Here is a 24,499-nt window from a genome sequence, read left to right on the forward strand (position 1 = left end):
TGTTAGCTGGCGGCGATTGTACCGATGACATGTAACGGACAGTTGGTAATTAATAATCGACATAACCGGTTGTACCAAACGCAACGAAACATAATTAATTGTTATTAACTTCGAGCGCACTGGGTCGTTTTATCACCGTTCTGAAACAAAAAAAAAGTGCGCTAAATGGAGAATGGAATGCGTGTTAAACCCTTACTTCTGCTGATTTAATTAATGTTCAGTTTCATTGTGTAGTGAAATGATCATTCGCCACCAAGGGCGGTATGTTGAGATGGATGATTTCTTTCAATAAGAAAGTGTTTATGGCATGTTGGCGATGAAATGAAACTAACCGACAAAGAAACTGCGGGCCTAGACGCCCACCATGCGTGAGGTCAGCATGGCGGGCACGACCTTGAACTACGGGCGAATCTATTTCCCCTGCCGCTGGCCAAGCTATCCGACTGTACGCCGGTTTGGTACCGATTCCAACGATTCGTCCCGTGTAGTAGCCCCCGCCACTGTTCAATTGAGTAATCTTCCACCTCCTCCGGGTGGGATGTCTCCGACCCCAGGGCGTGTGGGTTTTTGGACGGAGCTGTCTTTTAAATAGAGTTAAATTGCCAAAATGTTGCCACTAAACTTCGTACGTCTTATCGGCACGGTTAACTTGCGCGCGCGGAGACGACAGGGACACGGGGGTGGATAACGAATGCAAATTACCGTTTCGATTGAACGCAACACCGAAATGGAGAGGAAAGTAGGGTATTAGTGAGGTCGTTGGACTGCTTTTGTGACCGTGCGTGTCTGTCTCCCAGATGGGGTGGTGGTGGCGGCGATTTTTGTTTAAATTTACACCAGCGCCTGGTAACAAATGGTGTGATAAGGTGCTTTTTTTCTGCGGGATTGTTTGGTGCATTGGGGCTTTATTCAACGCGAGCTATTCTGGCCACAGTGACACTAATTTTCCAACGGGAAATTATGCATGACTTTGTGCCACATTGTTGCGAATTAGTTCATGTTTCCGGTAACTGTGCACAAAGGGGGCTAATATAGTGAAAGGGATTTAGGTTTATTAACGGCAGCATTGTGGTATGTTTTATGCTTCCGTTCGTTTTCTGAGAGGTCTGGTGCGGGGAGGCAAATACAACTCAGGAAGAGAACGATTAAAGGGGCAGAGGATCAATTAACGGAGCTTGGTTGCACCCTCGTATCGTATTTAGTTGGCAAAATGTGCGATTGTTCGTAGATGATTTTAGGTGTCTGTCAAGCATACTGGTATTATTTTGCATTATGTACAGACGTTGTGCGGATGCGCTGCATTGGTTCTTTCATCAGCGTTGTGTTGTAGGATTCAAATCTATGCCGTGCAGTAATCAGTTTTTGTTATCAGTCCGGGGTTTTGTGTTTAAAGTTCTTATATTGTACAGTGTACTTCTAGATAATGTTTAAAACAACTCTTATCTTGTTCAGTTCAACATCCTGTACGATCGTGATGATTGCAATGATCGTGATCGTTAACATAATTTCGGAACAAAACAAAATCAGCTTAGCGAACTTAACGCATCATCGACGAGATTCTTTTTATGTGCCATTTAATGCCACAGGCAGCTCGTCGATACAATTTCCACAGCACCAAACATGCCTTCACAAAACAACGCACTGTTGCATTATTTACGGTAACATACAATGATATTCCACCACACATGGCAAAGCAACAAGTGGGCAAACCAATTATTAATTTCTTGTCCTTCTTCTCGTACCTTTCATGAGTTTTTCCTCGCCTTCACGCCGGCTCGACCAAACACTAAACAAAACGAATGCCCCTTCGCGAAACGCGCATAGAAGACATCTGCGATGCGGCTGCGACGATGCGAGCAGCTCAACTTTCCACCAAGTGCATCTACACTGCCTGCAACACACCACTCCGCATCGCAGTAGCCCTTAGCCCCATCCAACGAGTAGTGTTTTTTTTGTTGCCAAATGGCAGCAGCGGTTTGTTAAATCTATCATCACCATCATCATCAACATCGTCGTCATCACCGCCACCCTCATCCCGCAGTCGGCGAGAGCGAGGGTGATGGGCAGCGGACTAACCAGGAATATATGGAGCGAGTGCGACTGCGGTGCGATACGCGACCGGGAAGAAAGACACGCTTAGCCTGTCGCTGGTGTTCCAGCCGTCGGTATCATCATTTGTCGGCGGACCTTGGCCGTTGGTGGATCGTGCGCACAGCTCGGCGTGGCATTCTAGCGTCATCCGGGGATCGGATCGGGCACGGGAAGACATTTGCAACACACAAGTGTAAACTATCCACGGGAAATTGTTTGTGTTGCGATAGATATTCTTGGCCTAATCGAATCCTGTGTGGCCTGTGTCTTTATGTGTGTGTGTGTGCAATCAAGGTGATGGTATTGTGCTTTTAAAAAGCAGTGAATAAACTTCCAAATTTAACCCGTAAGTGCAAACACCGCGCCCGTACCATGGCCGATAAAACCAACCCCAACCAAGGAATGGAACTCGAACATCAGAGCGAGCGAGACGCGCAGGCGGCAAAAGGTAAGGAAAGGGTGTAACACTAGTCAACCGAACCGAGAGCGAGACGGTATCGGTTTTTATTGAACCGGTGTGTATGTATGCATATTCGTTTTTTTGTGTATGTAAAATTAACAACACTGAATCTGTGAAATTGAATATTCAACCAGACAGCTGTCGGCACCTATGTAGTACTGTGGTGCCATGGTCAGCCATGTTCTGTGCTGCATACTAGGTTCCGGATCGCGTTCTCCGGTTGTTTGCCAAATCTCGCTCGCCCGTAGCCGCACACACGTCGCGCTATCGGGCGCACCGAGAAACGCGACGAAGCTAAACTGTAATCAACAAATAAACAAACTGTCTATAGCTGCATCGATGCTAAACATAGTTGGCCGAGGGCAGCTGCTAGCCATGGCAATGCGAATGCGCAATTCGAAACAGTTGTTTGTTTATTTTTTGAACTTCCTTCAATTCTACAACCTTTGGGTTGAATCCAAAATGTGCATGTCACAAACCCCCAGCCAGGGGAATTCAATGTTTAAGAAGCGTTCACCATGACCGGTTAGTGCTTATCAGTACGATGCATTATTTTTGGAAACGTACTTTGTTCGTTGAGACCCTTTTTTTAAGTGCGTACAAAAACATGTAAAAGGTTATCAGAGCTTGAGTTGTTGAACCCATCGGCGTGAAGAGACCACATTTTTATGTTCCGCATCCTGGTACGCGCTATCTGCCGGGGGAAAGCATTCCAATCAGTTAGCATAATTAGCTGATTTGTTGTCCGTTGGTCCCACACAGTTTTATGTGCGTATACTGCAACAGCAGTGTAATGTCTCTGTCCGAGGGCAGAGATAGTGTTGGGAATGTGTTTTTGTGATCTTTCGTAAGTGCATTATCTGATCCGGACAGGCAGGGCTAGCAGAATGCACCAACAAACCATGAGTGGGAATAGTGTACTACTACTACGAGTGCGTTATGCTCAACAAGGGACACATATTATTGGAGTGGAATTAAGTGCTCTTAAGAAAAATCCTTTATCAGTCCAGGGGGTTTTATTTAATTTTTTTTTTCTACAATCCAAGCAATTGGAACAATCTATTCATTCATGATTGATAGGCGGGAATTCATGATTTAAAGGCGACACTTTTACAAATAATCAACTTGAGAAGAGTTCTGAAGTTCATTACATGCAGCTATGTGTGTTTTTGAATGTTATATTTATTCCACTGTCTGCCTCTGCAAACGTGATTTTTAAATTTATAATAATTATAAATATTAAAGGTTCCGTAAACACATAGCGAATGCAGCTCTAATGCCCACTACTATATAAGATACAGAACATTTTAACACTTAACATTTTAAATGAGTGATTTACATTTCTCGCCACTGGGAACTTTGTATTTCAATGCGCTGAGTGCGATCACTTGGCGATCGCGGTTGCTTTATCAAACAAGTTTGTTAAACAGTTGATCGCCTAAAAATCCCACCAACATTCAGGTTGCGCAATGCCACCACTTCCACTGTACCTGACACCATTCTTGCGAGCTGTATAGAAGTTAATTTTATCGTTTGTTGTAAATTATAATTTTGTCACCTCCTGTGCGCTCCTCCGTACGAGTCTGTACAGAATTTGATGCTCATAATTTCATTTCATTTCATTTCATTTATTTAATACAATATCTGCCATCAAGGCTAAATATAATGGACTTAAAACTAATTAAATACTAACAAAAAAACAAAATGATTCATGAAAAACTAAGCCTAACTAACCTAGTCTTGACCTAGCAAAAAAGAAAAGAAAAAAACAAGGGTAGAGCGTAGAGACTATCATAAACTTAACAAAAAAAAAGAGAGTAATAGAAAACTAAGGAGAATAATTAAAGGGAATTAGAAGAAAAAATACGGTTACGGAAAGAGTTAAGAGAGGAGTCGAAATCAAAGAGATAGTAAAAGTGGTTAAACAATCTGAAACAGGACAGAAGAGGGTCATTGAAAGTATAAAGAGTATGACGTGTTTCAATTGACAGAGGATCACGTGGACGAAGAGAACGAGAGGGAACATACAGCGAGATGGACGAGAGTAAATCAGGAGCATCAGTAGCAGAAAGTAATAAGCCACCAATAAAACAAGCCTGAAACACTTGGCGGCGGAAGCTTAAAGAGTGAAGATTGAATAACTGCAATCGCGTTTCATAGGGAGGTAGTGAGGCAGCACCGAACAAACGACGAAAAGCAATCCTGGTAAAGAGGCGCTGAATGCTTTCAATTCTCGAACAGCCATCAATAGTGGGAGGATTCCAGATGATACTAGCGTATTCAAGAATAGGCCTTACCAAAGCACAATAAAGGATTCTTAGGATGCTTTGATCTCTAAAAATAGAGGTAAAACGTAAGATAAACCCAAGGGTTCGGTTTGCTTTTAGTAGCACCTCATCAAGCTGCAGTTTAAAGTTAAGACGACAGTCAAGTATAATACCAAGGTCACGGATGGACATAACACGAGAGAGGGAAGCGCTAGAGAGAGTATAGTTAAATAAAACAGGAGAAAGAGAGTGAGAGAAAGAAATAACAGAACATTTTTCGGGACACAGGCGAAGTAAATTGGATGAACACCAATGAACAAATGCATTGAGGTAATGCTGAAGTCTCAGACAATCAGAAGAAGAAGACACAGGTAAAAAGATTTTGATATCATCCGCATAAAGAAGATGACCATCAGGAGGTAAAACATTACAAACATCATTGATGAACAAAGAAAACAGAAGTGGACTAAGCACACAACCCTGAGGGACACCTGACGTACAAAAAAACTCCTCAGATAAGTACGACCCGGTTTTAACCCTGCATGATCGATTATTTAAATATGAGGACAGCCAGCTAATAATGCCATCACCAAAACCAAGTTTAGACAATTTAGCTAATAATAAAGAGTGAGGTAAACTATCAAAAGCAGCATGAAAGTCGGTGTATATTGCATCAAGTTGGGTACCGGCCTCAAAAGATCTAAAAATATTGGAAACAAAAGACATGAGATTAGTTGAAGTAGACCTACCAGGCATAAACCCATGCTGTTTAGGGCTAATAGCTGAACTACAACTATGAAGTATGGTTGGAAGGATACATAGCTCAAAAGTTTTGGCTGTGGCGCATGTTTGGGTTATCCCACGATAATTAGAAACAATGCTACGGCAGCCCTTTTTGTGTACCGGAAAAAGCCAACAGGATTTCCAAAGAGCAGGAAAAACCCCAAGAGAAAGTGAAAGGTTGAAAATTTTAGCAAGGTGTGGAGCAAGCACGTCCTTACAGTTTATTAAAACAGAGGCAGGAATGCCATCTGGACCAGGAGTAAAAGAACGTTTCAACCCAAATAACACCTGTACAACTGTTTCAGAACTAACCGAAATATCGGAGAGATTAATTAAGTTCTCTGGCGTGTAGAGAAGCCCAGCCTCAATAAGGTTAGGGTCACTAACCGGTGGCTCAAACATTTGGGAAAAATGTGCAGAGAATAGCTCACAGATCTCAACAGGCGTAGAGGCAGTTCGAGAATCAAGTACCATTTCATTAGGTAACGTATTGCACCCTCTTCGTATTCTAACAAATTGCCAGAAGGATGCTGGATCAGAACGGAAACGCGATTGCAGTCTACTCGAATAGGCCTCAAAACGAGCCCTGTTGTATAGTCGATGCGCAGAGGCAGCGTACTTAAATAAACGAAAGTTGAATGCAGATCGGTTCAGACGATACCTGCTAAGATATTTCATTCTATCCTTTTTCAGGTTGCGAAGAGTACGATTGGACCAGGGAGGATTAGGAGGGGAACGAAAAATAGGTGTACATGAAAGGAGTGCAGAGGTTAACAAAGCATTAAACGATTGGACAGCCTCGTCGACCGATGTACATTGATAAAAAAAAGACCAGTCGGAACGAGATAGAATTGAATTAAGTTTACGATAGTCTGTGAGCCGAAAATTATAACGAACACTCAATGAATTAGGAGCAGAAGGTAATACATTCCTAACCCTACTAGCCCTAAATAAAGAAGACGGTAACGCAATTTCTAGGGCAGGATGATGGGCATCCTGGGGCAGGAGCAGTGACGAAGCAGGATACACAGAACAACAAGCAGCTGCAGCAGAGTTGGAGAGCACCAGGTCCAAATAATGATTTAAATGGTTATGCACCCCGTTCAGCTGATAGAGTTCATGCAAGTTTAACATATCCAAAAAGCAGGAACTGGATGTATTCGAAGAAATATGTGGCACATAATGTCTTATAGCTGAAGATGAATCTGGCCTTACTACGGTAGAAAGCGACCACTCTAACGCAGGTTGGTTGAAGTCGCCCAGAAGGATAAGATGATCATTCGGTTTCATTTGCATGTATGCATCACTGATGAAAGCAGAAAGGGATTCCAAATAGTTGCGGTCGCTGCTCAAATACGGTGGCACATAAACAATCCCCACATAAAGACGAAACTTAGAAAAAGAAACACGTATACATAAAGCTTCAAGCGTGGGTTGATTAATGTTAAGTGCCACAGAAGGATATCGAACGGAACATGCAAGTAGCACACCACCCCCACGCAAACGTTCATTGTTTAACCTGCTTCGATCGCAGCGGTATATGTTGTAGGCATCACTATCAAGGACCATGTTGGATGGAATCGATTCATTTAACCAGGTTTCAGTAAGGGCAAGCATTTCAAACCCTGATTCATTCGCAGAAAGGCGCAATTCATTGTATTTGGTGCGAAGGCCTCGAACATTTTGGTAATATATCACGAATGGGTCTATTAATTGTGAGCTGTTCTGTTGCTGAGATTGAATTGTGATTGAAGCCCCACCCCCGGTGATAACTGAGGCGGTGTGGGAGGAAACTCCAGTTGAATAGCCTCTAGGATCTCGGTCAACTGGGATGGTGATAGAATCCCGCGCTGTGGGGGTGGCGATCGATGTTCCAAAAAATGATCCGGATGAGCGGTAGTTTTTGGCACAGCTGAAGAGCAATTTTCACTATTTGTACGATGCGAAATAAGCTCAGAAGGGTCAAATCGAGCCCTTTCATGTACACGTTGCTTTGGTAGGCCACGAGCAACAAACTCCCGAACAGTAAGTGAAACTGGCCAAATAGTAGACTGCAGCGCAAGCTCCTTAAGAGATTTAGGAACACTCACTTTGAACGATATGAAGGACATCGAGTCCAGGTTCACACCCTTTTTCGTGAGACGGTAAACATTAATATCGTCCGTTGGTAGCACAGCTTTAAGCCACACACGCATATCATCAGCGGAGACATGCGATTTGATGTTCGTGAAGTATAACCATACTTTCTCGGCTATGCCCCTGTTGGTGGTGTTTTGGTTCAAAACAGGATCAGAAGATGCTTGTGTATTTGTTCGGTAGTTTCCAGCACTAACATCACTAGTCGGCTTAGTACGATGATTGTAGTGGTTACAGTTGTCAGAATCTTCTACAGTGTTGGTATCGTTCGCAGCTTGGATATCAGCAGTGAGCTCCGTTGAGTTAGTAAATGTACGGCGAGCGGAAGCTGTTTTAGTCGTTCTGGATGTATTTGTGGCATTGAGCGACGATACATTAGTGGATGTGTGCGTAAGCGATGCGTTGCTAACAGACGGCTTAGCTAATATGGGTGCTAGCGCTCGCTTATCAACGAGAGCGAGGATCTCAGGAAGCAAATCGCTCTTGATAGCCGATCTAAGAGAAGAGAGAGATGAGTCAATTGTGGTGAGAATATCTGCTTTCACCAATTCGAGTAGGGCTGCTATCTCACTTGTGAGAAGTGAATTTGTGCCATTGCGAAACTCGTGACATGTTTTGCACAACCACAATAACTGATTATTACGCCCAAGCTCACGAGTAGAATCACGAGACAACCCCGTGCAATGGGTGTGATGCTTGGAACCACAAACACCGGCACAGGACACCGAATTAGCACTATCGGTGGGTGCATTGCAGGTTGAGCACTGCATAACGATGACTCAGCACAAACTGATGAGTGACAGGAGCAGAAACGAAGCCAAACACTTTCTTGGCAAAAATGTTGAATTAACAGAAGAACTCCAGTGCAACTTTATATTAATCGAAGGCACACACTAGCCAGCACGAACAACTCAGCAGCACCACTGTTGCAAATGTTGAAATTCCAGAAAATAGCACGGCAAAACAGCATAAAAAATCAGGAGCACGAGGAAGGCACATCCACTCAGTTTGACAGTCAATCTCTCTCTAATAATAAATGCTTAATGGTTGTCTTTTGAGCGTAGCAAAGTTGCCAATTAAATGTGCAATTATTTACTATCGATGGTGGATTAACCATTGGAATTAACTACCCCTTAACGCACGCAAAAGCTCATTTAATTCTGAGCAAAGAAACCTTCAACGGAATGTTAATAGGATGTTTGACCACAGTCCACAGGCCCCTAATGCTGTTGCGTTTGCATAGTACATTTGTGAATCTGCGATGTCCCCGTTCAATAGAGGCGAATATCAGATGTATTGAAGATTTTTTTTTATTACCGCTCGCAGCAAACCATCGATTAAAAGTGTGTTAAGCTCGTAGCGGAATTGGGGGCAAGTGTGCCATACGGAGCAAGAGTGCCACCAAGCATTTTTCCTTAAAAACTTTAATTTAATGATCAATTGTGTATACAGTTGGTTGCTTTCCAATGACTAGGTATTCTGAGCCTAATTTCATATAGACCAATCGATATTTCCCATTGTTTTAAACTGATTTATATTGAGTTTCAAAAGTGAGCAGAATATTATAATTTTTTAATCCAACCAAATAAGCTCTCAAAAATCGTGCGAACAATCAACCGAGAAAATATTTACACCACCGTATAGCTGAGAAAACGTCAAATTTTTTGTGGGGTTAGTTGAAAAAAATTTTCTTTTTGTCACTGAAAAATTCAATTTCAAAAAAGTTACAACTTTTGGGGCAAGTGTGCCATCTCTGTTTGGGGCAAGTGTGCCACCATCTTTCATAGGCGCGAGCTGTCAAAAATGTAAACATTGTTGTAGCATGCTGCAGAATGGTGCGCTATTGTGAGCGGATTCCACCCCGGAAAAACAGAACAGTAACAAACCATATTGTGGTACAGTTGGTGGTCAAAAAGGGTTCATTGAGGACTAAATACATGTAGGAATACATATACTAGTGGTATAAACGTAATAATTTCCAATTATCTAAGAAACACGGTTATTTTAACCAGGTGGCCGTCTTGCCCCATACGAGTGGCACTCTTGCCCCATAGCCCAAAAAACAACGTCTTTTTGGACCCTTTTTAAAACGCTTCAAAAACTGTTTTGTTAGCACTTTTTTCAAGCGAAACTCATTTATAAGTGAGGAAATAGATGTAAAATGGTTATGAGATTTAAATCGGCTTTTGAAAAACACGTTTTAGTGAGTTATAACTTGAAATGCTTAAGGTGGCACACTTGCCCCAAGTTCCGCTACGCGAATGAATAAAACACACGGATAAGTGTCAACCCATGCGGCAAGGTGTGAAAATTTCGGCACAGTCCTACGGGCAGAAACCGCGACAGTGACTCATTACGGGAAGTAAAGAGAGCCGGTTCGGTGTCGTCCGTGTACCCGAGAAAGTAACACACGGGATATCCAGTATACAACCCGAAATGTTTGATTCATCTTTTATTGATCGTTCAAATTTGTGCCCGCATATGGCTGCAAATCACTGTCGAATCGGGCCCAAAACGCAATAGTTATGCTCCGATGCAGCTTGATTCACGCTCCTCTCAAGTACGCGCTCGGCGAGCAGTGTGAGCAGTGGCGACGGGTCCGGTGCGCGACCTTCAGCTGCAACCACCTTTACGGCAAGCACCGCGATTGGGAGCCTTTCACTTAAGAACTGGCCTTTTAGTACTGTCGTTCTGGTCGTTCTGCACATTTTTTGAAAATTGGTACAGCGTGCGTTGGTAGCGCGTTGGCAGTCCAGCACAACAGTACGCACGGTTCATGTTTCGCCGGTGTTTCGGAACTGGTTAAAACTAGTTTGTTGGAATAGTTGTTTCCCATCGCCGATGATGCGGTGACCCGATCGACGTCAGATGATTAATAGTACAGCAGGCAGCGGGGACTTTATGTGGAAATGGGGAGGTGATTTTGTTGCTTCTGCTGGTTGGAAAGGGGGACGTTCTGTGTGCAGAGAAGTTAGTACCTGCACTGCTCATCGTGTGCTTAAAGTGTGCCTCTATTCACATCCATTACACTATGACCTCGAACCATCCATCTACTTTGATAGCGCGCCCATTGGACAATTTATGTTCGAAAGAGTAAAAGTACTGGGCATGCGTGGGATGTGTGCATTACAATTGAGTGCAAATTTCTACCCATTCTAAACGCTTGGTGCGCGCTAATGGATCCGTTATGTGTAGATAACAGGAGCGTCATCGTCGCTGGCAGTAGATCTGATATTGCATTACGTCCTCTTAAATTGATGAGGTCCGACAAATTGCCGCAGAACTTTGTGCCACTCTGAACGTGATGTCTGGATGTGGGCATTTGCTCGTTGTTGTTTAGCTACCGTTTCAACCAGCTGTAAATGGTGCGGAATAGTTTCTTCCCCTTATTTGTTTCATAATATTGCTGATACAACAGCGCGATAAGCGATAAGAGGACTGTTATAAAGGAAATCTTAACCAAGAAAAGTAATAAAGCTATAAAACCAGTGGCTTCTTCTTATCTGTAGATCATTAGCGTGTCATTCCACTACTTGGGGTGGGCAGAATTACCCACTCTCTAATTCCCCGGTATAGTTCCGGTAAAATCTAGACATGTGTTATAGTCAATTTACAATAAAAAAAAAGACAAACAGCATTACTTGATAGCGTACAACTTGCTGATTCCCTGGGTAATTTGAAGCACAACCGGGTCGTCAATAATGTCTCCATGCGTGTTTACCCATGGGATTGCATAAGCAGCCGCCCTAGCTAATCGATCAAACTTCCGAAACACGTGCCCACCGTCGTACTTCGAGGGGGTCCCTCGTGATCATCATGCGAACACGCGTTGACGTTTTGCTGGATAAACCGAACCGGGTAAGCCACAGAAGAGAGAGGGGGGGGGGGTTGGGGTTAGTAAGCTGTGGTGGATGTAATGGTTGCTGTAATTAAATATGTATGCTGGTTTTACACTAAGGCGTGTGTGCATTTGGCTAGAGCATGGGAAATCCCCGGTAAAATACGTGCCTCCGTCAGTCTACACACACACACACTCAGGTCCACAGTTTATGTTGCCGAACAAGTCTCAAACCCGCACGGCAAGTCCTCCGGCGGTTTCCGATCATCGAGCATCGACGTCAGCAAAGTCACCGAACTGTAGTCGGCTCTGGTTAACAGGCTGAACAATGATCGTGATCGTCTTTGGCGAGCAGCAATAGGGCGCCTCTCACTCTCTTTGTCTCTCTCTCTCACCCGAACAGAGTACTTTTGTCTCTGGTGTTTCTCACCTGATGATTTTTTTTTCGAAAATGCATATATTTCTTTGTGCTATTCCTTTCAAACATTGTAGTATGCAGTGAGAATAACACTTACAACTCAGGATAGTTTAAAATAGGGCTTTATATTACAACTTCCCCCACCCGGAAAATTCAAAAGACCGCTCCACTAGCCGATAAATTTCTCTCCGTGTCTTGGGATTTCTCTCTCCGTCTTGCAAAACTTGCTCCAACGGCTATGCGCACACTACCCGCGGGTCTGGCAAGTACACGAACCGCGGCTGCTGAGATGAGTCTTGGACCCGCGGGTGGGAGCATTTTTCGCGCCATTCCACCACCATTCGGGCCAATGCGCGGGAAATCCCCCGGGTAGATGGCTCCTCGTCGGTTCCGTCGGTGTTGCCGCTCGCGTAGACCGACCCGTATAAAGCCGATCGTAAACAAACCGAACGGTGACAGTTAGGCGCACGATCGCTTCGAGAGCGGACGTTTCGGCCTCATCTGTTTGAAGTGCGTTCCCCTTTTTGTGGTTGTTGCTTGCGCCAGCATAACTAGCTCGTAGCCTTTCGGCGTGAAGTAGTGAAGATTGTGAAAGGAAAATTCAGCACAGTACAGCCTTTCAATTACAGTTTCCCCGCAGGAAGAGTGTGGCGCGCCCTTGACCACAAACGATCGGGAACTGCTTCCAGCTGTGTAGTCGAAAGTTGGGTGGAGCTGTGAAACTGCCAGTGGCTTTCGAGCAGTTGTTACAATTGTGCGTGAGTGTCAAGAGACAGAGAGAGGGAGAGGGGCTGTTCGATTGGTCGAACTGACCGACAGGCATTGGTGCGTGATTTATGTTACTTCAGTTCTGCACTGGTGTGTTTAAAAGGCTATAACTGGAAGCTGGAACAAAAGAACTGTACAAGCAGCTAAAGAAAAGAGCCAACAGAGACTAAAAAATTGTACAAAAATGAAATGTAAGTTGTGAATGCTTATTCTTAAATCCAACTATGAGTGCGTTGGGCGAAAAAGTGCTAAAGTAAAAGTGGTCCTCATAATCTTTAGAAGTTTAATTTGATCCACATAAGTACATGGGGCATATTTTTAGCCTAAACTATGCTTTTTATGTTAAGTGCTGTGCTGGAAGAGCAAACCATTTGACCCACTTTGGTTGAGTTCCGTGACGGAGGTCACCCTACTGTGAAAGCAATGCAATTGTATTGCTCCTGCTGGGGCTCCAAAGAGCATAATTAGTTTCACCCGAGGCAGCTAACCGCATTGTCGTGTACGGTTTACTGATCCGTGAAGTAAATTAGCGGTTGCTTGTGAGACGGACAGGTAGCACATTTAAATCAGTTGCAACCTGGGGAAGGACGCTTAGAAATAGATAGGCGAACAAGCCTTTAAAAGATCAGAAAGCAGCTCAAGGAAAGGGGAGAAAAACGACTTAAGCAATGCTTAAACAACCGCGTGTGTTATAAAACCATAAAATTAGATAGAAACACAGAAAGAGAGACAGGGTGAGCAAACACAATCGTTCCCCTTATCCAAGCGATTGGGAACCGGGTTGGATCAATAGCCAATGTCAAGGTTGGCTACTCCGGCTTTGGCCAAACCGGCTGCCGGGGCATTCGGTGTAGGCGCCACAAATTTTGACCTGCACAAAGCTATCAAACCGTCACGGTCAAACGTACGGGCCCGGCTCTCGTGCCATTGCGTCTACGTTGCGCGCTATGCCGGCTTGCGATCCGGAGGCTGGTCCGACTGTGTTATGGTCCAAAAATAGCGGACCGTACGTGGCCGCACGCAAAACCGACAAAACACGCGCATGTTTTTGCGTAAGTCACGTTGACCGCTGACCGTGAGCTGATAACGATGCGAGGCGGGGGGGGGGGGTGAACGCCGTGGATGGTGCGTGCGTATTGGGAAATGGATGAGCGGGAAAATTGCGGAAACATCTCTCCCGGTGTGGCGTGGGAAGCGTGTGTGAAGCTGAGTATCCCGAGGACGGGGGTGCTGCCTAGTAAATAGGTAAACAGCGAATTGCTATTTCTAAACACGCCGCACCACATGGTCGTTCTTACGCACGCGAACGAACGGCCCAGCGTGGTGGTTCTAGCGTGAGCCGAGCGCGTACGGGCGTTTACCGGAGGCCGGGGAGGGAAATCTTTAAGCCAATTACACGACGCGGCACAAGGTGAAAAGTGTGAAAATATGTCTTCCCCGGAGAGATAGATTGTTCGGTATTGGTTTTGCTTTTTGTTTGTGTTCGCTCGACTTCCTATCGGTCCACTGTAAGGTTTGAACCATCAAGTTTCGCGTGCAATTTACCCCATTAACACGTTCGGTGTGTGTGTGTGTGTGTGTGTATTGTGAGATGATGAGCTACTTGGACCTAGAGTGCGCTAGAGTTTGAACGGTTGATGCGCGGGAGCCAGTGAAAATGACAGTGATTTGTTAGCTGTTTAAAGGGAGATTGCTTCTTCAACTAATGCACAGCACTTGGCGAACTGAATTTAAGCGATTTTGCAAAAAAAAAAAAACATGGAAAGCAGGGATGGCTTTTCAGTTGTGTTCGGGAATCAAAGGGCCAAAAGCACACGCGAGCTCGCATGACACTGGAGCTAATCATTTACGGTCACGTATGTGTCGTTTGCCCCCCGTCATCAATCATCGGAATCGGAAGCGAAAAGCGAGCCTCAGTGTCAGTGTCGTTTGTTTGATTTGTTTGATCAGTGTAAACGTTAATGACCGTGCTCGCATTGATGTTTCGTTTCGATTTCGGTTTGTCTTGAATTTCCAGCATAAAAAGGTCGTTTGATTTTTCCTTTCTGGAGCGTTAAAACTGAACAGCAAAACCCCACAATCAAAACTATATTAGCCCTCCCAAAAACCCTCTTCTCACTATTTAGTAAAAATGATCTTCAAGCTTTGCTGGTGATGCTTTAAACAAAAAACAGCTCTTCTGCGAAAGTGTCGATACACTGCAATCGCTCGGTGTAAAAACGCGCAACAAACCACATTGGAGGGCTCGGCTTCAGCTCGTTTCCGTTGATGGGCCTCACGGTCCATTTAAGTTGGAGAAAACACTTTCCCAGCCCGGGAAAACTGTTTCACATTCGGATCGAATTAGGCGCGCAAAAGATAAGCCAAACAGTTAGCGCCCAAAACACTTTCTTTCGTCATCGAAGCCCTCTCCCCTCGAGGCTGTGGGCTGTGGAACACTTGATCTAATATCCGCCTTTACTGCTGCTGCTTCACTGCTGCTGCACGTGTTGCAACGATGGCACTACTCTGTGCTGTGATGTGATCGGCCTCATAAGCCGCCACTACTACTCCATCCGCTTTCCAATCAGAAAAAAAAAATGGGAGGAAAGCACACCATCGATACTCCTCGATGTTTGCTGAACGGTTTTGGTTAGGGCGGCAAATTAGCGTTATTGCGCAAAGGGGGAGTGTATCAGTAGGGTGGAGGAGGAACGATCGAGAATGGGTGGCAAAATTGGCTTCGATTACACATTCATATATTCAGCACGCGAGCAGGGAGGGGGAGAGCATAAAAAATGAAGCTGTAAACGAACAGCTGGTTTGGCGGGAAGGGAGAGAGAAGAGAAAAAAAAACATCATTCCATTGCTTTAGCGTGTCATGCCGTGCCGGCAGCGTGATTGGGAAATGTTTAAAAACTCGCCCAAGACGACGCTGTGACACATACGGCACGGTACAAGCCTTCCCCTTCCACTCGAAAACACGGACCATCGTGCTCAATTGTGGATTTGAAGTGGAGTTTTTGAGTTTTTGCGGCTAAAATACAATTGGCGAATCGGGCTGGTTCGGTTCAGTGCGTGACTTTTGCCAATTTTAAAAGAGCCAGTATTTTTTTTTTGGGTTTTGCTTTATAATTTACCCAGTGTGCAATGATTGTGTGTGTGTGTGTGTGTGTGTGTGTGTGTGTGTGTGTGTGTGTGTGTGTGTGTGTGTGTGTGTGTGTGTGTGCACACCATTCCACCCGTTACACACTGCGCTGAAAGATTAAATTCGGTTAAACGTTTTTTTCTTGCTCTTTTCGTTTCTGTATGAATTAATCTCCCGTGCGTCGTCGCGTGTCATCGTATCGTGATGGAGGTTATCCAACCAGAACACCATCGCCTGACCCGATGACCCACGAGAGCGGAGGGCATGCCAGCAGCTTTGTAATGCGTTTTTTTTTATCTTGACCTCCCGTTCGTTCGGAGGGATTAATTCGATTTTTTTTTGTTGCTCTCGCATGTAGACAATTTATTTGACACATGTATTAAATACGTTTCGGCCATCTGCTTTCGCTTCGTTCAAGCGCAGTTGAAAGGGAAGAGTATGAAGAGCAGCGTTAAAGCATACGCACAAAGCATAATCGGATAACGCATGGATGCGCCGCACGGTGAGACAAACCGGAATGGCGGCGCAAGCGCAAAAGTAATCAATTTTTGTGGACCATGCTTGATTTCACTTGGGTGCGATGGGACTGAGATATAGTGGAATGGAAAAAACGTGGCCAAGCGGATGAGTGCATCGTTTTGTTAATTTGCTTTGTTGGAGGAGCCGGCCGCTCGGCCGGCTGTGAGTCTCTTATTAATTGATGCCATTTCTGTGTAAAAATGGTTCGTTTTAGATTGATTTTGATTGGAATTTCACTTCCAACACTAGCGTGGATGTGCAACTATTATGCAAACTATTGGGAAGTTAAAGTGGTAAGAAGAAATTAGTAAGAGGCTCTTAAGCTAAAGTAAGCATAGCAAAAGTGGAGGTCCGAGAAGTTAAATAAGCACGATCACTGTTGTGCACAATGACAGAAATAAACAACTTTACCGCTTTGCTCGGTTCCTTGGTTCATTAATCAAAAATTATTGCGCTACCGGATCTAACCCGGTTGGTCATCGCTAGACCCTTCCCGAGGCTGTGCCACGGTGGTGAAAGTACCACTTAGGCAGGCGCATATTTACCGTTGCAATTTGCTGACACGATCACGTGCTGGTTTGATCGATGATTGATGGTGGCGGATTGAATATTCCGCCCAGCACTTTCGGAGCAGATTCCGCGTTTCCGGGTGTTTTTTTTCTTCTTCGTCAAACAAGCAATTGTACGATCACCTACGATCACTTGTAATGCGTGCGGGAGCGTTTGATAATATTGACAGCAAATATTAACACTTTCCGCCCTTGCCAATGTTGGCAGCAACTGCGATTGCGATGCGTTAGTTTGAAGAAAGAAAAAAAAAAACATGTCTATCTGTAAAAATAATCATTCACGATCGAATGTGAAAAGTACATTTGAAGTAATTTTTTGTTTGTTGATGGCCGTGTGACACCCTAAGCCCGATCTGCTCCAATGTGAGCATTTGAAGCGGGCTCATGCGAGAAGGTCTCAAAGAGCAGCTCCAAAGAAGCTTTTGGCAATGGCCTTGTTTCGCTTCGCCAATTAACGCCTTTGCCTCCCGCCCATCGCAACAAGCTCCGCGAGAAAAAAAGGCGAACCTCCCGGCGGGTATGGCATTTGAAGCTAAACCAGTTGCACCCGACCGTGTGGCTTCGTTTGATCTAAAAATGACCAAGCCAGCAATTTTTTTTTTGTCAGGCGGGGTTTCCCAAAAACAGAATCAATTTTGTAAATTGTTTAAAAATTCATAAATTCCGCAGGGTGTTTGAGCTTTGTTCCTGTTCTTGTGGCCGCCGTGAATGGAAAAGAAAACCTGTTCGTGGTGTAGCTCCATTCCGCAATGGAGTGTAACAAAAAAGAGGGCTCGAACTGTACAATCCTCGATGGAAGCCTTTGACTCCAGCCCAAGCCAACCCGATGACGAGGGTTGAAATTGACAGCAGTTTGCTAATTTACTAGCCGTTGCAATGTAGCTTCGATTTTTGCCACCATAAAACGGATGACTCACAGCAAGCCGCAAGCTCGGCAAGTGGTGCGATAATTCATACATTTTAATGCTTGTGATCAAGCGTAGCCGGTAGTACGATCCCCAAACTAATTTCCGAATACCACACCGGGGGTGGTGCGCATGCCAGCGCGATCGTTCTCGCCCAAAGAGCCGCACGTGCCCCACCATTTAGCTTGGTATGGTGGGGTTATATACATTTTACCGTTGAATGACGGTGGCCTTGCGATTGATTGAACGATGAACCGTCGTCGGAGAGCATCAAATAATGGACTGGTGAATTTATCTGCTCCTCATCAAACGCTATCCAATTTACGAACTGTGCAAACGTTGGTGGCGGAGAGCACAAGCTCACGGTGACTGCAGGCGCAGAAGGGTCGATTGATTGTTATATTTGGTTGTGACTTCATGGGGTGGACTTTATTCTCTTCTTTTTTTAATATTTTACTGTCCAAAAATATGTCAGCACGATCAACGACTGATGCAAAATTTCAACATCTTCTTCTTCGCTTCCCAACAGTCGCTGCCAAGAAGGAGGAGTCGGACAGGAAATGGAGCCTCGACCCGATACAGCGGGCGATGGGCCAGCTCGGCTGGTGGCACATACTGGTCTGTGCCGTCGTCTTTCCGCTCAAATTCCCCGTTGCCTGGCATCAGATGAGCATCATCTTCCTGGGCCCGTCCGTCAACTACACCTGTGCGTCGGACCCATCGCTCGACCGGTGCGATGCCGGCTGTACGAGCTGGACGTACGACAACAGCACCTTCGCGACGACCCTTACCAGCGAGTGGGATCTGGTGTGCGGTAACGCGAACCTGGTCAAGCTCTCGCAAACCATCTTCATGTTTGGCATTCTGGTCGGTGGTGTCGTCTTCGGATCGCTGGCAGACAAGTATGTATCGTCGGTGGGGCGAGTCGCACCCTGAGGATCGTGTAGTACACGGTTTTTCTTACAAAAAACTTCAATTCCATCGTTTTGCAGATATGGACGAAGACCACCGTTGGTGATTGCGGTCATCATTCAGCTGGTGACGGGTGTTGGCGCTGCTGTTATCGGTTCGTTCTGGGTGTTTGTGGTGTTGCGGTTCCTTACGGCCGTGGCCACTGGCGGTACTATGGTAACTAGGTGAGTGTTGTAGCTCGATGCCTGAAGATCTTCCAGTCCGTTGTTCACAGTGAGATCGTTCTTAACGGAACCGTTCCTTTTCCCCATTTGCAGCTTCGTTCTCGTGATGGAGATCATCGGTCCGAAGTGGCGCGAACTGTTCTCCGTGCTCTACCAGATCCCGTTCAACCTGGGCCATCTGACGCTGGCCGGTTTCGCCTACTTCCTGCGCGAGTGGCGCCAGCTGCAGTTCGCTCTATCGATCTTCTCCGTGCTGATGCTGTCGTACTACTGGCTGGTGCCGGAATCGCCCCGCTACCTGTTTACGTCGGGCAACGTGGATGGTGCGGTAACGGTGCTGGAGCAGGCGGCTAAACGAAACAAACTGCCGACCGACACCATCCGTAACGACATCGAGCAGTACGCGAAGGAGAAGACGCGCAACGCATCGGCAAACGCGTCGAAGGGCAACGTGCTCGATCTGTTCCGCACGCCCAACATGCGCGCCAAAACGCTGTACATGTGCTTCAACTGGTTCGTGTGCGGGCTGGCGTTCTTCGGTGTGGCCCAGTACATCGGGCATGCCGGTGGCGACATCTACACGAACGTTGCGATCAGTGCGGCCCTCGAGCTGCCCGGCACGCTGCTGTGCATCTACATGATGAAGGCGTACGGGCGCAAGAAGACGCTCATCTTCTCGAACACGCTGACCGGCATCTCCATGCTGGCGATCGCGTTCGTACCCAGCTCGGCCAGCGCACTGAACGTGGGCCTCGCCTCGGTCGGGCTGATCGGCATGAGCATCAGCTTCCCCACCGTTTATCTGTACGCGGGCGAGCTGTTCCCGACCGTGGTGCGCAATGTGGGCATCGGTACGGCATCGATGATTGCGCGGTTCGGCTCGATGATTGCACCGTTCGTGGCGGGCATGGGCTCGATTGCGTACTGGCTGCCACCGTGCATCTTCGGGCTGGTACCACTGGTCGGTGCGTTCTGCGTGTTTTTCCTACCCGAAACGCAAGGCCATCCGCTGCCCGAGACGCTGGAGGATGGGGAAAACTTTGGCAAACGTCACACGGCTGCCAGCGGTGCGGCGGGTGTTGAGAATGGCAAGCACTAGGCTGGCGTTTGTGTGGGATGGGGAATGAGCTATGGTAGCATTTTTTTTAGAATAGTGCATTCAGTCCGTTCCTCTATACCCCCGTTTGGATGTGGCATTGCGGCACCTCTCGCTGTGCTGTGACATTACATTATCTCCCAAGGGACACTATGTGTTCAGTAGCTGCGGAGGAAAGGGAATGGTCGGAATGTGTCCTAATCGCTGATGAGCGTGGAAGCGAATAAATGTAAACGAGTTTTTTTTAAATATAAATTACCTCTTTAAGTAGCTCTAACAAGCAGTGGCAGAAAGCATACAACAAACCTCACGCAGGGCCTCCTCACAATGACAATGTAGCGATAGATCCAAACTCAGTTGTTAGCATTGCAGAAGAATCAAAACGCAGAGAAGTGATAAATAAATATAAACCACAGATGTGATTAAAAAATAGTCCCTTTATGTTGTACATTCAAATGAACTCTTTCTAGAATCCAAATAAGCTGTTGGCTTTTAAAAAACAAAACGCACTCAATCTCATCTTTAATCACATGTTTTCTGTTTATGTAACCTTTGAAGAAAAAAATATATACAAAAAGCCTCAATAGAATTGGTTGGTAAAGTTGTTAACAAAAATATGATGCAACTTTTTTGTGACAACATTTACTTATATTAAAATGTTTTAACGAAATTCCATCACTATGAATTCAAAAGTGAGCTACACATGGCAAGTGTTGCTCATTTGTGTAACTTTTCGCTTCGTGCTTACCTGCAGGTATGCAACCCGCATCACATTCTCATGCACGGTGGGATCAAACAATGGGTTTTGTGGAATATTTAAATTTGATTTTTATGGTATGTTTCTGTAGATCATTTGAGCTGTTTAAAAATGTAGTTAAATGTAGAGTTTGTATGTGAAGAATGTGAGAAAATTAACAAAGTCGTATTACAGACTAATACAAATGTTACATTAAAAAATACGTAATTTTTCGATTATAATACATATGAGATTGACCCTTTTATTGGTCACTACCACTTTTTCATAAAGGATATATCACTTGCTGATTAAATGACAAGAACAAAAATCTTTAAATAAAGGACCAAAAACATAGTTCTTCTCCTTTAATTTTTTTTACCGATCGGTGATTTTAATTGCTATGCTAAAACTTTTTGTTCTGTTTGGTAGGTTTTAGAAAGTTGCTTATATTGCAGAATCTTTATTTATTCATATTTAACGTTAAAATATACATAACTATCCTTTTAACTGACATAACCATCGCTGATAGATTAAGGCACACAACAACATGATACCATCACCCGAACTCATCACTTTCCCATTTCTAGTGTTGCACGTTCGTTACCTTCGCCGCTTTTAAAGCGCACTTATCAACAATCGATCGAACGCGCCAAGGTGTTGCTCGTTAGCATTGTCACAACACTTGAGGAGTTTGCACTTATGATTTGCTCGTTCGATTCGTAATCTAAAGTCCTGGACTGACAAGTGCCACATTCGGTTTGTGACCACCATCAAGCGAAAAGGCAGGCAAAATGGGTGCACGGTGCGTGCAGGTACCAATAGAGTCCTCCACGATGAACTTGGGGCTAAAAATAGTACTCAACAGAACGGAATCGGATCAGCAAAAGGACTCTTGGTGCTACGGCCGGCAATCAAGGGAGTCGCCTGTGAAGGAGTGGAGTAGCGGAGCAAGTAGCATCAGAGTGGTGACCATTTTTGCTTATCCGATTCAGCTCAACGCCGGCAACTTGTTGCCGCAACAGCAGCATCTACTCAAGTGTTGCTCACTGTTACAATCTATGGTGACTGTGTACGCCGGTTCGTCAAGAATTGTCAAGAAGCATCTATTTATCCTGAAGTACCATCAAAGTCCGAACGTGACTACGGTAGAGCGTTTCACGTGAACCTAGGTGTGCTTTGATGCCTTGGTGTTTGAATATTGGTAGTTATTTTATATAAATATACATAATCACTGGCCCTTCAGTCGGTATAAAAGGCTGGTAAAGGTAAAGGTGCTCAAAGTTAAGGTGTTAAATCTTGCAGCGAAACCCATAACCCAATAGCAACACGAACAATAAACTGAAGGAAGAGCGATTTATTCGAGCGGAAAAAGCACTTCAGCTGAAGTGGACCAATTATCATCGCAGCTGATCTTGAATGTACGATCAGTAGTGTGATTGATTAAGGCAAACATCAGATCGGTTCCTGATAGAACCAGCCTCGGTTATGCAATAATTATGGGATGTAGGCATCGCTGGATAAAAAGATAAATGTTTGGAATGTGTTAAAAAAATCTCATGCTCGTATATGAATGCAGATGGGTGCGTATATGAATGAAATTCCACAATAATGGGACTAAAAAACACGCTCCAAAACGATGTACAGAAGCGTGTTCGCAAAAGAAACACCAAAAGGAATTAAAAAAAATCACCTTCCTAAATTCCGTGATCGCTTTTTTTGGTTCCAGGTCAGGTATAAATAACCATTGTCATCTCGCTTCCGCCGCGAGTACGCTTCGCTTCTGCTTTGCTTCATACTTTATTCTTTCCATTGTATTCATTATATAAAGGAAGAAGAAATAAATACCTTCCTTTATTGCTTTTGGTGCAAATCGTTTAACTCTCAAACCTCTTACCCCATTACCCACTGACAGCTACTACAAATGGCACTTGGGTACATTGGGCCCCGCGAGAGGCCGATCCTCCGAGCGCTACATCACCACAGCATCCTACGATACACCACACCGGCTGAACTGACGTTTCGCACTGAGCAAGCGTGTTTGCGGAGCGCGCTGTCCCGTAGGTGGTGGTGTGCGTGAGTTAGTTAGAACGTGTGCAGCAGCCGCGCCGTGTCGTGTCGTCTTTGGTCGCTTTCCTCCTGCTTATCGGGGGAAGGGTGCGCGAATACGAGATCGGTTGGCCGTTAGCCAGTTCAAATCAGCCACTCGGACGGATCGGTTCGTGCGGAATACACTGCTTGCGCACTACACTTCGCTGGGTTGGGTTCGGATTACAGGCGCGTACAGCCATCGGTACACTGCAAACGCCACCCGAGGGTGAGCGAGGGCTAGTAGGTTGACCGGCGCAGGATAGGTGTGCAAATTCAATGTTGAGGTGCGTGGTTTTGTTTACTTGCTAACAAAAAAAGAAAGATTGTGTGCGTTTGTGTGAGTGTGTGAGTGATTAGTATCTACCTCTGCTATTACAATTCGATAACACAAGAAGTAAGTGTCAAGGAAGAGGCCAACGATCGACGGCTTGGAAAGAGTGCATGGATTAGAATTTGATCTCTACATTGTCGATCGAACAGTTTTGTCACAATTAAACCGCGTGCCGTAAGTCTGCTGTAAGTCACCGATTGAACTTCGATAACAAAACAGTTATCAACCTCAGTACTGTGTTCCTCGAATATCAAGTTTGCGGAAGGTTTTGGTTTTTACTACTACTGTTTGTGTGAGAACTATTATCTATTTTGCACCAAATGTAGGCATCTCTTTTCTTCCAACGCCTCTGGCCACTATCACCGTTGCTTCTCACTGTCACATACAGCAAAAGAGGTACACATAGTGTTAGCACTCTTTCCGTGTTCCGTGCCGTGCAGCTGGAGGCTGGCTCCGGGTGTCGAAGTGTTAAATTAGTCCAATTATTACTAATTAATTAGTTCACTCGGCTTTGCGGTTTGCGGTTGGTGGCAAACAAATTGGCTGTGGGCAAGGCAACCCCACTCGTTCACTGACCGTGATGTACGTCGTTGCCACTTGTGTGGTGATCCAGCAACTTTTGCGCGATGCGTAGTATGCTATGGTTTCTATGGAGAAGCTGCTAAGGCAAAGGTGAAAATAGGGAATTGGGACACGTTGCTTTTGGGTGGTAAATTTTGTGCAATTCTAGGTGATTTATAAAAAAAAAACAATCAGCAAGTTGATCTTTTTAACCTAAAACAACGTAAATCGCCAAATGCATGGGGCGGATGAGTCACAAAACCATCTGTTTTTTTTTGAGCCACCCCGCTTTTGTTCGATTAGTGCAACAATCATCCTCCCCATTGCGGGAAGCTACCACTAGCTGTTCTAACCTCAAACCCGTTCCCCCCGGGTGTAAATAGATGCTTTAGTATAGACACAAAACGTCCCCTCTCCACCATCCATTCGATGGAACTGATTAGCTTAACGACGACAATGTCAAAGTGCTCCCTAGGGGTGGTTTTGGGCCGAACGCGCGATCTGGACATTGCACTGCGTTCCACACCTTCCATTGATAACATCCGCTCTGGAGTGGGCATTGCTAAGCGAAAATAACGCAACAACAGCAGCCAACCCAACACGCCCATGAATGATTGCAGAGCCGAGCGGGAAGTAGGGGCTCGTTGCGTTGTGAAGTGTTGTGAGAACT

The 24,499-nt window shown here is 45.2% G+C and overlaps 3 protein-coding genes across 6 annotated transcripts in view; 2 read left to right on the forward strand and 1 right to left on the reverse strand.

Annotated features, from left to right (window-relative positions):
• Positions 1-1,931: 1,931 nt before the first annotated feature.
• Positions 1,932-20,545, forward strand: LOC121587718 (organic cation transporter protein). 2 transcript variants are annotated; one of them, XM_041904782.1, is made up of 4 exons: positions 1,932-2,539; positions 18,411-18,783; positions 18,874-19,017; positions 19,111-20,545. In XM_041904782.1, exons 1-4 carry the CDS (start codon positions 2,464-2,466, stop codon positions 20,114-20,116), a joined length of 1,599 nt encoding a protein of 532 aa, XP_041760716.1. In that variant the 5' UTR covers positions 1,932-2,463; the 3' UTR covers positions 20,117-20,545. The 2 variants fall into 2 exon arrangements, with proteins under 2 accessions (XP_041760716.1, XP_041760717.1); XM_041904783.1 differs by lacking the exon at positions 1,932-2,539 and adding an exon at positions 12,434-12,952.
• Positions 7,311-8,759, reverse strand: LOC121587737. Its single transcript, XM_041904818.1, has 2 exons — positions 8,309-8,759; positions 7,311-8,232 (listed from the first exon to the last, which is right to left on the reverse strand). Exons 1-2 carry the CDS (start codon positions 8,347-8,349, stop codon positions 7,311-7,313), a joined length of 963 nt encoding a protein of 320 aa, XP_041760752.1. The 5' UTR covers positions 8,350-8,759.
• Positions 20,546-22,919: 2,374 nt separating the features above from the next.
• The window catches only part of LOC121587711 (organic cation transporter protein), a 34,202-nt gene continuing 32,622 nt past the window's right edge, over positions 22,920-24,499 (forward strand). Inside the window, exon 1 of one of the 3 annotated variants that reach the window (XM_041904767.1) lies at positions 22,920-23,331. The gene's annotated coding sequence lies outside the window, so the exon portion shown is untranslated. The other 2 variants (XM_041904769.1, XM_041904768.1) reach the window with 2 other exon arrangements.

This window comes from Anopheles merus, chromosome 2R (assembly GCF_017562075.2).
Source record: "Anopheles merus strain MAF chromosome 2R, AmerM5.1, whole genome shotgun sequence".
NCBI lineage: Eukaryota > Metazoa > Arthropoda > Insecta > Diptera > Culicidae > Anopheles > Anopheles merus.